Below are 16901 nucleotides of genomic sequence, written 5' to 3'. Positions count from 1 at the left end.
GGGAAATAGAATCATCAAAAAAATCTACCCTGGCCTGCGGAGAGCCCAGTGCATGTGGTTGGCTGTGAGGGTCCTGGCAAAATCACTGTTATTGTCTGCTCTTTTATTCTCTTCTTAGTGACCTATTTACAATATTTTAAACTGCACTTAGATGACTCATCTCATTTACATGCAAATTTGAGGTATTACTAAATTCATGTCACCCTTATTTTATCCGTTTTAATACGTGCCCATCTTGGGGCCAGTGGGCACTTGGTGAAAGAGCAGCTGTCACCCGGTGAATGCCAGGTCCCACGGACAGCCAGCACGCTGTCCCGGGAGCCAAGAAGCTCAGAGGGAGGCCGACTCCGGAGGCATATTGCCCAGAAGTCAGCCTGTGGGGCTGTTAGCAGTGAGTGGCTGTTGCCCAGGAGTCTGTGAAGAGTGACAGACCAGCGTGAGGGCAAGAGCCCTGAATTAGGACGCAGGAGTTGACTGTGCTATTTGCGACACTTTCACAGACTTACTGTGGGCTCCTTACTTTTCCAGCCTGCAGAAAGGGGAGGGGAGGCCTTTTCTTTGCACCCACCCACCCCCATGCTCAGAGCAGTGCTATTGGAAACAAGAACTTACTTCAGTTATACCCTTGAGTTTGTTAGATGGGCTGGAGAAGCATTGCCTTACAAAGCTTACAAAGTGAAGGACAGATTATTTGTTTTATTCTAGCTCATGAGCGGGTTTCCTTTCTCCCCTGAATAATATGTGTATATTTAGTGCATGGGGTACACAAGCCGATACCTCCTCGTCCTTCAGAAGTCCCCTTAAGTATCGCTTTTTTTGGAAAGCCCTTTCCAGCCCTCCTCGCGGAGGTCAGGAGCTACTAAGTTTTGTCCACAGCAACCTGTACTTCCCCTAGAAAGCACTTCTCAGGCCTTGCTGCTGTTGTTGTAATTGTCCATCTTCCCACACCAAGAGGGCAGGGACCATATCTGTCATGCTGGCCATTCTACCTCTGGGACACAGAAAAACGTTTTGAAGGGTAGAAGATTGGAGGGAAAGCTACACCAGTTTATGGCATGGTGCCCTGCTAAAAGGCTCCGTCACGTTTCCATCACGTGTCAAAGTCTCCACAACCACAGTTCCACAGCAGAATGTTCCCCAGGCCAAGTGAGATCTATTGTAATTTACATTCCCATAGAGCAGCCACTTTGAAGAGCTTGTAAAGGACTTTGAATTGTATTTATATGTAAATCACTTTTTTTAATGTTAGCTGGAAAATGAATGTCAGTGAAAGAACGTGTCACTGAGTGGGTGCTCAGCTAGGCCCTAGTCTGACGCTTCGCGCATCGCATTGTGTGCAGGGCAGTGTGTCCCAGGGCAGAGAGCACCTGTGCTGCAGGGTCCCGGATTCAAATCCTGGCTGCCATTTACTAGCTGTGTGACCCTGTGTGAAATACTAATTCTGTATGAGCCACAGTTCATCTGTAATCAGTGGTATTAATGCTTAGGTGCTTGGAAAATAGTAGATGCTCACTGAATGTTTCTCCCTAGTCCTCTTCCTCCATCTTTGCTGGAATGGGGACATACTTTTATTTTGCCTATTGGTCATTAGGCTGAAAAATTAACAAATTGCTTTCAAGTATTTTGCCAAAATAAACCATGCTGAAGAATCCGTTTGATTTATCCCGTAGCACATGAGAGCCTAATCCTGATAAGTACAGTGTCTCTCGGTAGGGAGCATGAGGCAATTTTAGTGGGAGAATTTTTCCTTGTCTGGGACTATACTGTATATTGGAGTATTGTTTACATGTTCCCTGGGACAACAAATGCCAAATACCACTGTGACAAGGAAAACAACAACCAAAGACCAGCCCCTCGGGTAAACAGTGAAGACATGTAGAACTGCTGAAGCCCAAGAAATCAGAGGGTGGAAATAGCATTGTTTTGAGTCAGGAGATCTGCCCACAGTTCCCCCTGTCGCCAGACAACTGTGACGTCAGAAGGAACCTTAGATATCACAAAACTTCAGAATCTTCTGTGGGACCCTCCTGGGTCTGCTACCCTGAGCAGGGCACTGGATGCTGAAGGCTGAAGTATGAAATCTTCTGAACCATGTGGGTTTTCACAAAGTTTTGGAAACTGGCGCATATGCAGTGACCATCAGCATGTTTCTCAGTGTCACCTACCCAGTGTAGTGTGTCACTCATCTCCAGTAGGAAGGCTGCCATCAGTTAATCTGAAGTATAGCCTAGGCATTTCCTGAGCACTGCCCAACAGCCATATGGCCCAGCGACCACCAGCTCATGATGCTGAACCACCATCACGGGCTGCTTTGGTCTCCTGTGCAAAATTATTGGAAAGCCCAGGCAAGGTGTATCTGGAAGGAGGCACCCGGTGATATCAGATGGAAAGAAGAGAAAGGAGAGTAGCACAAACAATCACCTTGGTTGTGAACTTCAGAAGATTAAAGGAGTTTGGAGCTGCCCTAATGTCAAGACATTAGAGACTGCCACCACCATAGCTAAATGCCCTGGGAACAAGGTGAGCTTATCTCCATGATTTCTGGGTATTAGTATTATTTGGTGCCTTTTTGTTTCCTCAATACACACTCATGGAACAACTACTATATTAATTTAGCCAACAAATATTTATTGAGTACTTATTATGTGCCAGGCATTCGCTAGCTGCTAGGGGTTTGGTAGTGAACAGAAACAACAAAAACTCCTGTCTCATGAGCTTATATTCTAATGGGATGAGAATGTGCCAGAGAGAGTGTGTAGGACTGAAAACAAGAAGATGACTAAAATCCTCCTTGCTGTCAAGGAACTTACGGTCTAGGAAAAATGCAATACATTTATTGCTTGTGGTATTTTAAATAGTGTCCACTTTTTGCAGAGAAACTTTCTTCATTAAAAAAAATGATTTTAAGTGGTTCATTATATTCTTTTTATAAATTAATTAATTTATGTATTTTTGGCTGTGTTAGGTCTTTGTTGCTGCACGTGGGCTTTTCTCTGGCTGTAGCGAGCAGGGGCTACTCTTTGTTGTGGTGCACGAGCTTCTCACTGCGGTGGCTTCTCTAGTTGTGGAGCACGGACTCTAGGCGCACGGGCTTCATAGTTGTGGCACGTGGGCTCAGTAGTTGTGGCGCATGGGCTTAGTTGCTCCGCAGCATGTGGGATCTTCCCAGACCAAGGCTCAAACCCATGTCCCCTGCATCGGCAGGTAGATTCTTAACCACTGCGCCATCAGGGAAGTCCCTAGGTGGTTCATTATATTCTCAAGTGTGGTTTTAATATACTCAGATGTCAAATATTTCCCCCCGACATAAGAAGCATGTTCTATTTTATAAGAGTCAAAGAGGAAATAAGAATCACTTAACATAAATGGTTTCTGCAGCAAATTCCATTAGAAATTGTATTTTTTGAACAATAGGTATTATTGAGGAGATATATAATAGGTATTATTATAATTAATAATAGGTATTAATTAATAATAGGTTATTAATATTAGATATAATTAATAATAGGTATTATTATTCAGGCCTAGGCTTGCACTTTCTGGAATTTTCTGGGGAAAGTGTCAATAAGGAGGTGAAGAAACAGGGTGATGGTCTGGATAAATTGGTTAAACTGAATCTCAGAAACTCTGAAGGATCTCTCCTCACCCTTCTATAGTAGCAGCAGCAATAGGATGAAACTATAGTATGATTTACCTTAATTTGCATAGCAGTTTGCCTCACATTTTCAAAAAGTGCTAATAGATGTTAACTCAAAATAGATTAAAATACCAGACAAATTGCTATTACCTTAAAAAGAGTTATAATAATTTTGAAAATGTAAATTATGGCTATACAGTCTTTGGAGAGAACTATATTTCTTATATTAAAAATAAAACCTGTGGTACAAGCTTTTTTTCCCCTTTAATCACAGTAATTTCTTCAAATGACACTGCGGCATACTTCTTTAGGAAGATACGCTGCATTTTTCAAATCTTATGTGTAATATAAGAATTGCCATTGATAGTTTTCAGCAGCTGAAAAAGAAATTATAGAAAACCAGGGATCGTGGGGAAACTTCTTAAAATTCATCTTTATGTTCCTTTTTTTATATTACATACATTTTATGAGTTGGAACAGAGGATGGTTCTTTTCATTCTAGCAAGTGGAGTTGTGCATGACAAAATGCCTGCGGAAACGTGTATGTAGGCGTAACGATTTAAAATGATTTGGACCCTCCTGGTGTCTTACACCCAACTTTTTCTCTGAGGCACCAAAGCACTTATGGAGTCTATACAAAGAGGTGAGCATAATTTATACTTCTGAGGAGTAAATGAAAATAACTTCAGTATAAAATTTGTCACACCATATTGCCAGGAGACACTATAAGTAAAAGACAGAACCTTCCCTAGTGGGAGTACATGTATTTCCCCTGAATAGCTTCTACCCAACAAAGCTCTAAAATGGAAAATTTGCATTTTCCCTACTGCTTTGTTTTGCTAACACAGTTAGCAAAAAGATTGCTTAGAAGACACATTATATCCACGGAGGATTACCTGTAACATTTTTCATACAGCTATACCAAGCCAACTTACTGTCTGTCCTTGCCCATAAGCTATGAAAGCCAGAGATCTAACACACTCTATATTCTTAGCTATAGGTGGATCTTACTTTATGCAACAGAAATAGGTAAATTGAATTTTGGTAAGTCAAAGGAATATAAAACACATTAAGAGAGCTGACAAAATAACCCTACCATGAAAGTCTTTGCTAAAGTAAACAATTATCTCCTAATTTATATACTTCATAAATCCGTATCTCATGTATCAAGTTTGCTTAAGGTGAATTTTATATCTCCTCTTGAAAAACAGTTATCACTTAGTGATATTTTCTCTTTTTAAAAATTGGACCCTCGGGGCTTCCCTGGTGGCGCAGTGGTTGAGAGTCCACCTGCCGATGCAGGGGACATGGGTTCGTGCCCCGGTCGGGGAAGATCCCACGTGCTGCGGAGTGGCTGGGCCCGTGAGCCATGGCCGCTGAGCCTGCGTGTCCGGAACCTGTGCTCCACAACGGGAGAGGCTACAACAGTGAGAGGCCCGCATACTGCAGAAAAACAAACAAACAAAAAATTGGACCTCCAAAACAAAATGCCTGTCAACCCTCGGTATAAAACTTTGTACAGGCCTATGTGTAGATTAGAAAAGATGTACTGCAGAAGACAGGCCCCATCTTTATGGTGGGTTTAAATGTTTTCCCTTCTCCCTCCGTTTTTCGTTTATTTTTCAGTTAGTTGTTCCTTGAATGCTAAGTGATTTGGGCCGTGTTTACTTCCTTTCCAATTCGATGCAGATTTTCTGAAAGTCCTCTGACCAGATGACTTCAGCTGTCCCTTAGAAGGACCTGCATCCTTCTGGGTTTGTTCATGGCTACAGGGTGGAATGTAACCTAACCACAGCCTGGGGAATGTCAGGTAAAGAAAAGGGAGGATTTCCTGAAAGTGGATATTTAAAACCTGGACTGTATTACTGAGAAAAGTTCTGAATTCTCCAGAGAGCATTAAGATAGAATAGATTCTTCTTGTATCCGAAGTATTTTTAAAAAATTTTTATTGGAGTATAGTTGCTTTACAATGTTGTGTTAGTTTCTACTGTACAGCAAAGTGAATCAGCTATACGTATACATATATCCCCTCTTTTTGGGATTTCCTTCCCAGTTAGATCACCACAGAGCACTGAGTAGAGTTCCCTGAGCTATACAGTAGGTTCTCATTAGTCATCTATTTTATACATAGTATCAATAGTGTATAGTTACTTCTTGTCCTGCGATGATTTTATTTTGAGCATTACAACTTATGTTATCAAGGTTTATTTCTGAAATATCTCAGAAGTTGAACAATATTGAGCATCCCTATAGAGAACTGGTCACCCTACCATAGCATTAATTAATTCAATGAATGACCGTTTACTGAACGCCAGCTGTACTAATAAGAGCTACCATTTGGGGACCTTTTTATGTCAGTCGCAGTGTTAGGAATATTATTTTATCCTTGTAACAGTCCTGTGACATCAGTACTATTATCCAGTTTTTACAGTTGAGGAAACCAAATGGTAAATCAGGATTCCAACCTGTGCCTGGTTGACTCTCAAGTCAACTACAGTTGTCATGTTTCTTCTCTACTTTGTATACAGCTCTATAGCCTTAAAGATAAAAGGCAGTCTCTGGTCCCCAGACTTTGGTTCAGGTAGAAGAGAGTGGCAAGTAAAGAGATGATTGCAACACAATGTGAGAGTGCTTAAATAAGAGACAAGCCTTGCAGTTACCCGTCATGGGTCCACGGAGAAGGTGTACCGAGACCAACCTCGTGGGGAGTTACGCTTGCTTAGGGAAGGTTTCCTGAAGGAGGGAATTCCTGAGCTGAATACAAGTTCCTCTGGGAATTGTTGGTCTTCAGTATGTTGTGATTAGTATGTTAGTGTCTGGCTTTGCCTTGCTCTTGGGTTTCTATTTTTTATTTGTAGTTTGTTATTGTTTTCTCATTCATTCACTGAGAAGTAGGCCTGGCTCATGAATACAAAAATGATCATGGCTCTTGTAAGATCTTACATGGGAACAGGAGTAGACATTAAACAAAGCAATTATAAACTAACTTTGAAGGTACCATGAACGAAAAGTAGGCAATGTTGGAAGAGTGAATAACCTGGAAGCCTTACCTAATGTGGGGAGGGGAGCAGGGTGAGGGCTGTGATCAAAGTTCCCTGGGAAAATGACACTGAACTAAGAACTAAGAATGAGGTGGAGTAGGCATGAGAAGGGGACATTCAGGTGGAAGTGGATTTAACAGTATTCCAGATAAAGAGAACAGCATGTGCAAAGATCCTGAGGCCAGAAGGAACTCGGACAGCTTGATAACTTTAAATTAGGTCAGGTGACTGGTTAGTATCAAAAATATACTAGAGAGATAGGCATGGCTAGATGATGCATGACTTTCTAAGTGTACTGTTCTAAGCAACCTCAACTCAAGCAAGACTTAGGATAGAAATTCAAATTTAAAAAATCAAAAATTATATTGCTTAGAACTCCTTTTGAGATCATCAGTTGATATTCTCAACTCTAATTTGTATATCTGTTTTTCTTTTTTATTCAAAATTATTTTGTGTTTTTGTGAATGAAATGTTATACATTGTATCTACATCACAAAAAGAATTAACTGCATGGCTTGGTTGAATTTGGAATGAAAACTGATTTTAATACAAGAAAGTCTTGTATAGCAATGCTGACAAAGACTAAGTATCATCAGTGCAATGTGGAAATATCAACTCTAAATTTAACAAAAAGATTATATATAACATGGTTTACCAAATCACCCAGAAAACACCATGTTATTTCAGAAAAGCGCAGATGACTTAATGTCATGGTCGTCACACTCCCAAGCGTGCTTTCAAAGCAAACAGCAAGGGTTTGATGTTGTTTTAGGTTTTTCCTTGTGGTCCTGATCTTTTTCAATAGTGGACAGACATGGAGAGGGAGCACAGAAAGGTGTGTCACCAGCACCTTCTTTCAGACCAGCTTACCCAGTATAAATGAAATATTGATGTATTTGAAAATGCCCGAGTGTTCAATAAAGATTTTAAATAAAGCTACCTAAAAGTTGCGGTTCTTGGGTTAATCATTTATTTACCTAAAGGATGAAGGAAACCGTCTACTTTTGTGATATGAACTGCAATCAGCTTAAAAATAATTGACAAATTAATCCCTTCACAGCACAGCAATTGTAAAGGTGTTAGTTTTAATTAGGCCTGTCTGACTGCCTTGTCTAATCAAGAATCAAAGTGGTATCTTTGATGGTTAAGGTCTATTGGGGCCATCCCTGACCTGCCAGCCATGTATGTTTTAATTATTGATTCTTCACAATTCAGCCCTTTCCACAAAGGGACTTGAAGTTTGCAATACCTTAACGTTTAAAAGGAAGAAAAATAAACATTTTTCCCAACACTTCTATCCAGAATCCTGTGTATCCTCTCCACCAATCTACAGTTCTATCCTCAAAAAGCTGTCAGCTGGACGATGAAGTCCAGTGCACACTAGGATGCTAACTGCTGCCTCACCTCCCAAGCGCCCCATTTTCAATGGACATTGTTAAGATCTTGACAAGTCACGGTCATCTATGCGTCTAGAAAACACTAATTTCTTGATATCATGTCTTTTCAGAAAATCCCTTAGGGTGAATGTAGTACTTAGGAAATCAGGGAGGTCACACAAAAAGCGACACTGTCTTCTCACGAAGCATTGGTCACACTGCTGAAAAGGAAGGAGACGAGGGTTCCCGGTGCCATGGAAAGCGCACCCCAGTGAGCGTGGGCGGCTGTTGGTTTCAGTGGTCCCTGTGGGTGACCGTGGCTCTTCTTTGTGTTTGCAGGTCAGTGAAGTGACAGTGGAGCAGCTGGTGCAGCAGTACCCCCATATCACCTTCAGCACCGTCCTGCAGGACTGTAAGAGGACCCTGGAGAGAGCCTACCAGATGGGCTGGACCCCCAACATGTCTGCTGCCTCCTCCTGACAGCCCTGCCCACGCTTGGGTCCATGTGGATCAGCCAGCAGGGCGGAGAGGAATTGTAGAGTTGGGGTGGGTGATCTCTTGCAAAGGTTTTGACTGTCCCATGTCTCCATGTGTACCCGAGTGTGTTTATCTGTGTCTCGTTTGCATACTGCGTAGCATAAGCTCAATTGCTATTTTGTTCCCAGGTGAGCTGGTTTTTTCCTTAAATAACGATTTTGACAGGCACAGACCTTTAATTTTTAAGTTCAAAGGCTTATTTCTCTAAAAAAAAAATTTTTTTTTTTTTTTTTGCTGTAGAATCAAAAAAAAAAAAAAAAACGGATCCATTATTTTGAGCTTCTAATGACTGCCACTGGAGATGCCCCCAAACGAAGGCAACTGCCTTCTTTTTTGATGGGAAAGAATTGTGCAATTCTACTGATGATGACTGGAAAGGAGCCACGTTGCGCTGATTAGAAGCCTGGAAACTAGTACTTTTCAAGATTTCAAGCACGTACACACATATAGGTTCTCATACTCTCTCATACACACACACACCCCCACAGCACTTTCTTTCTAGATCATTTTCTGACACAGGGGCCTTTCTCCAGGCCACTGAGGGAGCATGGCATCCACTGTCACTCTGCCTAACTCACTGTCCCCACAGGTGGCCCAACCTGCTTGTCTGGTGGGCCACTTAGGGACTATAGGGGACAAAACCTTTTGTGAAGTTTTCATATGGAGGCAACAATCTGAACTCCCCTGACCAGCTCACAAAAGTTAATTATTCATTATTGTACAAAATTCTGTTGAGTACTAAGTATTTTGAGTTTCATGTTAACATTGTATTAGCTTTTATAATACAATGGATAGTAACTGGTCTGGATATGTTTTAATGATATTTGGAGCTACTCTTAGCATTATCCACATTAAAGCCACCAGTGTAATTACTAGTGTGCAGTTATTTAAAAAAAAAAAAACTCTACAGATCATTTAATTATTTTTGTTAATTTTGGTAATTATGAAAGTATATTTCTGAGATTTGGGGCTAGTCACGTTAATAGAAGGTTAATGAGTGAGATATGAGTAGACAATCTTTCTATTAAGTTTTTTTTCTTGCTTTGGGCTTTAGAACAGATTTTTTGGATATATGCATGTTATCATATTTTGAATAATTGTTATGCTATGGCAAAGATCTGTTGCTGGTTAATGTATGAGTTAAGAAGAAAAATTAGAAAATCTTTTCATTAAGCTTCTGTTTACACTTGTCAGAAATAAGCATTTCTTTGTTTAATTAAAGATTGCCAGTTTTCAGTTTAGACGGTATCTATTAGTAAATGAATATATGTTTTGATTTCACACATCTTTATGAGTAATTCATATTGGGGACTCAGGCTCAAATAACCTTTCCTATGTCTAGATTTATAATCAAGACAGCAGGGAGGCTTTTTAAGCTAAAGAGTGATTGTCTTTCACAGTAGAGTTAGATATACAAAACCCTGACTTGTGAGTTTGCTATTTATTCTCTCCCAATGTGGACATAACTGTTTTTTGGTCTTTAACAGATATGCTAAGATTTGAGATTCACTTTATATAAGTCCCAGTGTTGCTAAAATGATACTAGCTGTAAGAAATGAAAAATAGCTTTACATTCAAATGCCGTTCACTTATTTATAATAACTCTTTTTGTGTAAACAACTTTCCTTTGATTATGTCGACCTGTTTCTGATGTGGCATGTTTTTGCTTTTAATCCCAATCAGTCTGGAAAATCTAGTCACTAAGCACCGAGAGTATTTTTTCCATCACTAAATGGCTTACTAATTTAATTTCAAGGGAATAAAATTTATGTAAGAAAAAAAAGCTGTTTACTATTAACAAGCTGTAATTCTTCTTAAACGTTGAACTGTCTCCCCTTCATGTTCATTTCCCCACTACTGAAAACGATCTTAATTCACAATATTTTAACTGATTTTTAATCCAAAACTAATTTATAAGACAATATGTAAAGTAATAGTAGCTTGAGTGAATAAGCAAAAGTTTAATTTTTATATATGTCACACTATATTTTAAATAGTTAAAAAAGACAAAAGGAAGGAGAACCATCAATGATATAGGCGGTGCCGTTTCAGTCCAAAGTTGTGATAATCCTTGGAATGTCACAGTTTGGTTGTCAGATGGTTTCAGAAGTGTGTAATCAATTTTTTTTTTAATGTTGCGTTGTTTGAATCTCAAGTACAGCACTATAACATGCTTTAGCTTGGGGGTGGGGGTGGGTTGGGGACTTGCACTTATTCTTTAAGATGTTGACTAATCCAGAAAGCCTGATGCATTATAACCTGGAAAACTGCTTTGGTGTGTTTGTAGGAATCTGTAGAAACATCACATCCAGCCTCAAAGCATTAATCACAAAAACAACCAGAAAAAGCATCACCTTGAATGATGCTGTGATGGTTGTTGAATGTGCTCTCATTAGATGCTTTGAAATAAGGCTTAAAATGATTTTTCTGGGCAATATAGAGTTTCTTTTTTTGCTTAGAATGTCATAAATATATGTGAACATGTTTAATGCAGGGCTTTTTATCCTCTCCAAAATGTCAACAGTATTTTCAGAATAAAGACTATGAAATATATTGCTGTGGTGGAAAATTCTGGTCCTTTGTCTTTAACGTCTCTTTGAGTGGATAAAGGAAATTCATCCAGTTTCGAGTTTCTATATTTCTGTGAATCTTTTGACCTTGCAATGGGTTGCAATAAAAGAGAAAGAAAACACAGTGTCTTTTGTTTTATTTTAGAGACAATAAATGGCCTCCCTTATGCTGGTTGGGTGTGATGCATGCAGCGGTCCGTGTCCTTGGGTGTTTCACTGCAGACTTTATGTAGGTTCAGTGAACCCAGAATAATAAACAAGACTGAATTTAGGAGATTTGCATTTGGCCAGTGAGTACTGAGATAAGATTAAAACCTCAAGGGTTTAAACAGGTGGTCCGTTTAAAGTACCATTCCCTAAACCCTCATTCATTTACTTAGCCATTTATTCATTTTCTCAAAAGTAAATAAATAAACTTATTGAGTAAAAAACATGTGCCAGGCACTGGGCATTTAAAGATAAATAAAACTCATTCCCATCCTGCAATTGCTCATAGCATAGCAAGGAGACAGTCTTAAAAACTAGCCGTAGTAGCAGAGCACAGTCAATGTAATTATTAGAGGGAGCACAAATAGGAAAGGCAATACCCTTTTACAAAGAGTGAACGAAAATAAAGCAAAGCTAAAGAGGTAGATGGTAAGAAAAATTACTATTTTCAGCCTTGGCTATTCATGGATTGTTTTTTAAAAAGGTTCTTCTGAAAATAAGTGGCCACTGGCTACCATTCACATGGGTTATTCTGAATCTACAGTATTTGCATTGTTTGTATCGCTTGTAATTTTCTTTTTAAAAGGTTTCATTTCAGGAGTGCTCATTGCCCAACAAAGCAGACAAAAATCATCTGAAGCCTCAAAAGAAAAACAAATATCCTGCCAGCAAATATGAACTCACAGTCTAAATCACAGAGAATAGCAGGGGTAAGCCAACATTAGTTCAAGTCAACAGAGAAAACAAACAATAGGCCCACATCCTCAAAGGCTTCAATATTAAATGTTAAGATAGATAATTCGGAAAAAATGTTTTGATATATTCAAATATATTAAAAATTATTTATAACGTATAAGAAAAAAACTACCAAAAAATGAACAGAAATATTTTTAAAAGAGCGAAATAGAATTTTTAGAAATGAAAAATATAATTGACCATTAAAATGGAAAGGCATTAGTAGAAAAGATTCAGCTATAGGGATAATTCGTAAACAGAAAGGTAGATGTGAGTAAACTAAAAGGAAAATTGAAAAAAAAAAAAAAGCTTTTCTTCTTTTGCGTGGATAATTTCCATATGGATGACTGAGAGGTTAAGACACATGGGACACAGTATGAGACTTTCCAACATATCTAATCTTGCAGAAGAAAAAAATAGAATAAGGGAATGGCAGTGTTTAAAGCTATAATGGAGTTTCCATTTACTTAAGAAGAAAAAAAAGATTTTGGAGGAGAATATCAAAGGCTCAGTTTTGGATGAGTTAATTTTGAGATGCTCATTAGACTTCCAAATGAGTATATTGAGTATGCAGTTGGATATAGGAGTTCAGTTCTGAGGAGAGGTATACAGATGGCATTTCAAACCATAAGCCGGTCTGAAATCGTCATCTCTGGTCATCATCCATTACTTTAGATAGAAAATCAAGTCTAAGGACTGTGTCTTTGGTCACTCCAAAATTTGGAAGGCAGGGAGAGGAAGCAAACTCTTCAAAGGAAAGTGACATAGAATAACCTGAGAGGAAGGAGGACAACCAGGAGTGTGTTCTATCCTAGAATCAAGTGAAAACAAGCAAAATTAAATAAGCTATTATTTAGGGACACAGTGTATTAATAAAAATGGAAAAAGGAAAAGGTAACAACTGCACAGTTTCAGGGTGGTGGTTACCCTTGGGTGGGCAGGCGTGGGACCACATGGAGGGCTTCAACTGAATCTGCAGGTTCTACTTCATTAGTTGAAGTGTGGATTCACCTGTGTTTGCTTTATTAATATGCTTCATAATGTGTTCATATGTAACAAATTATTTTGTATCGAATGTTTTGTTAACATTTTAAAGAAAATTTTATACCTTGTTTAAACTGATTGATTATCCAAAATTGCTAAACCTAGATGCAAGATTCCCTACCTGTTTGGTAGTGGAGGTTAGCTCTGTGTGACGCAGAGTTTACACAATCCCATGTCTAAGCAGGTGGCAGAAGTGGGAGAACATTCTAGTCTCACCTTTCTTTTCTCCTGTGCTGGGAGCGTAGCGTTGCGTAACTCCTTGGTTTCTATCCGACCATCATTGGAATTTTAAGTGGAACAGCTGTCCATGTGGCAGGGAGACAGCTGTGGGAATTCTTCTGGCACACCTGTCATGTCATTACCACTACAGGAATCAAAGGACCACTACACTGTTTTGTAAAACAGTGGGGGGCCCTTTCATTATCACTTCATTTTTTTTTTTTAATATTTGAAAGTAGCTTTTTTTTTTTTAAATTGGGGTATAGTTGCTTTACAATGTTGTGTTAGCTTCTGCTGTACAAGGAAGTGAATCAACTATACATGTACATATAACCCCTCCCTCTTGAACCTCCCCCCCATCCCACCCATCTAGGTCACCACAGAGCACTGAGCTGAACTCCCTGCTCTATACAGCAGGTTCCCACTAGCTATCTGTTTCATACATGGTAGTGTATATATGTCAATCCCAATCTCCCAATTCATCCCCCCTTTCCCCCTCCCCCACAGTGTCAACATGTCCCTTCTCTACGTCTGTGTCTCTGTTCCTGCCCTCCAAATAGGTTCATCTGTACCATTTTCCTAGATTCTGCGTATATGCGTTAATAAACGATATTTGTTTTTCTCTTTCTGACTTATTTCACTGTTTGACAGTCTCTAGGTCCATCCTTGTCTCTACAAATAACCCAATTTTGTTCCTTTTTATAGCTGAGTAATATTCCATTGTATATATGTACCACATCTTCTTTATCCATTCATCTGTCGATGGACATTTAGGTTGCTTCCATGTCCTGGCTATTGTAAATAGTGCTGCAATAAACATTGGGGTGCATGTGTCTTTTTGAATTATGGTTTTCTCAGGGTATATGCCCAGTAGTGGGATTGCTGGGTCAGATGGCCAAGAGGCACATGAAAAAATACTCAGCAACACTAATTATTAGAGAAATACAGATCAAAACTACAATGAGGTATCACCTCACACTGGTCAGAATGGCCATCATCAAAAAATCTACAAACAATAAATGCTGGAGAGGGTGTGGAGAAAAGGGAACCCTCTTGCACTGTTGGTGGGAATGTAAATTGATACAGCCACTATGGAAAACAGTATGGAGGTTCCTTAAAAAACTAAAAATAGAACTATCACTTCATTTTTAATTATACAAATCTGGTATCAAAACCTTTTAGTAATACAGAAGCTTGTCTGATAATGTGATAATCTATAGTTGAAATGGAACAGTCAGTTAGGGTCAAGTCTATATATTTCATTATATGAATAAACCACAATTTATTTACCCATACTACCATTGGTGGATATTAGGTTGTTTCCTGTTTTGGCATTATGCTTATTAAAATTAATCCCAGTTTCTTGAGAGAGATAGTAGATACAAATATATCAATATTGCTTCCTCAGTCCCTGAAATGCAACCTTCTGTCTCCAAGAAATAAACTTCAGAAAACTAAAATCATCTCCTAAAGAGCATCTCCTTTCCTATGATTTTGCTTGGCTAATACGACTATGTATGGATGTCATCAGCCCAAGAAAAAAGAAACATTCAAAGGGCAAGTGTTTATTTCGGCTCTTTTATTCACCACATAAAGGATGGATGTTTCTTGTACTTTTTCCACAGCTTGGCATCATGTCGAGTGGCATGAGGATTCATGACTAGAGCAGGCCAATGGGCACTCACTGAGTTCCTTTCTCTAGCCTGAAGTCTTCAATGGTGTGACTATGTGTGTGTGCGTGTGTATGTGTGTACGCTCATGTGCTCACATACACCATACGATCATAAATGACGTCTACTGAATGCTATCTATTTAGTCTTCTTTTTCCTTGGAGGTTTTAGTGATTAACATAATCAAAAATGAAAAATCAGTGACTAAAGGAGGGCTTTTTAAAAGAATTGTTATTAAAATAATAGATGCTGCCTTGATGGGCCTGGTGGCTTCTGACATGGGTGATTTTTATAAATAATACCAAAATTAATGGAGAAAGCTCAGCAAGCTTGATTTTGTTAGCAAATAATTCTACTGTAATTTAAGCAGCATCTTGCATCTGACTCACTTTCTGGCTTAAGTGAAAAAAAAAGACATCTTTGATAATTGGATTTCAATGAAGCTTTTATTAGTGTTTCTTCGATTCCAAATCAAAAGATGGATTACTATTCAGGGTTCATGGATGAATATAGAGAGGCAAATACTGGGAAACACACTCATAGATAACTTAAATAATTGGGTTTAATGTAAAAATTAAGTTACTGGTATCCCTTGTTATTAGATAATTCCGATGACCGAATTTGCTCACATGTATACTAATGGATGTTTAGTCTACTTCCTTACTCTCTTCCTGTGGCTGCTGTTGAATGTTACTGTCCCCATTTCTTCCTAGCTATACTTCATTCTTTTTTTTTTTTTTTTTTTTTGGTACGCCGGCCTCTCACTGTTGTGGCCTCTCCCGTTGCGGAGCACAGGCTCCGGACGCGCAGGCTCAGCGGCCATGGCTCACGGGCCCAGTCGCTCCGCGGCATGTAGAATCTTCCCGGACCGGGGCACGAACCCGTGTCCCCTGCATCGGCAGGCGGACTCTCAACCACTGCGCCACCAGGGAAGCCCTACTTCATTCTTATAATTAACCAAAGAGTCTAAGAAAATTATTGATCAGGCTCTTCATGCCTCCAAGGATTAATGATAGATTTGAAAGTAATCCCCAAACATGGAACTGGGGAGAGGCAGGGAGAATTAAGTGAATTACGTAAAATACTCCATGTTTTAAAATATTTTGTTGTGAATATAACAGAGAAAAACACATACATGCACATACAGTTGTAACAAAATCGCAAAACAAGCACCACTTAAGACATAGAGCAACACTGGCACCCTAGAAGCGCCCCCCCAAATACCCCTCCCCAAGCCCAGGCATCTCCCACCTTCCAGATATAATCACTCTCCTGGCCTGTATAGAAATAATTTTCTTCCTTTTATTTTTCTTGTACCACCTATATGCCTCCTGAAAAATATAGTTTGGTTTTGCTTGGTTTTGAACTTTGCATGAAAGAATCATACTGTGTGTATTGTTTTGTAGCTTTCTTTTTTTACTTGATGAAATGTGTTTGTAGGATCCATCCATTTTATTGTGTGGAAATGCCATTCTACTATTGAAAAGCATTTTGTTTGTTTCCAGTCTGGGACAGTTAAAAATTCTGCTGCCGAAAGCATTCTCGTACAAGTGTCATAGTGCACACAAGCACACAGGATACATACTTAGGAGAGGAAGTGCTACTATTTTCATATCTTCAACTTTATTAGGTGATGCCACACCATTTTCCAAAGCTGTTGAACCAATTCACATCTCTACCAGCAGAGTATGGAAGTTCTTATTGAGCACCTATTTGCTTCCGATTGCCCTGTAGTGGTATCTTATCATAATTTAGTCTGCATTCTCCAGAATATTAAAAAACTAGGTACCATTTCATATGTTTATTGGCTACTTAGGAAATAATGGTTGTAAAGACCTTTAAACCAATGTTTGCCTTCCCATTTC

General features: G+C 39.1%; 1 protein-coding gene across 1 annotated transcript in view; it reads left to right on the top strand.

The window, feature by feature from the left end:
- FBXL17 (F-box and leucine rich repeat protein 17) overlaps positions 1–11283 on the top strand; it is a 478320-nt gene extending 467037 nt beyond the window's left edge. Inside the window, exon 9 of the mRNA XM_067731391.1 lies at positions 8394–11283. Within this exon, the coding sequence (XP_067587492.1) occupies positions 8394–8534 (141 nt within the window). The 3' untranslated portion in view covers positions 8535–11283. The remainder of the gene's footprint in view (positions 1–8393) is intronic.
- Positions 11284–16901: the final 5618 nt, after the last annotated feature.

The sequence above is a fragment of the Pseudorca crassidens genome, chromosome 3 (genome assembly GCF_039906515.1).
Source record: "Pseudorca crassidens isolate mPseCra1 chromosome 3, mPseCra1.hap1, whole genome shotgun sequence".
NCBI lineage: Eukaryota > Metazoa > Chordata > Mammalia > Artiodactyla > Delphinidae > Pseudorca > Pseudorca crassidens.
The sequence above is the reverse complement of the archived record's forward strand: the minus strand, read 5'-3'. Positions and strand labels throughout refer to the sequence as shown.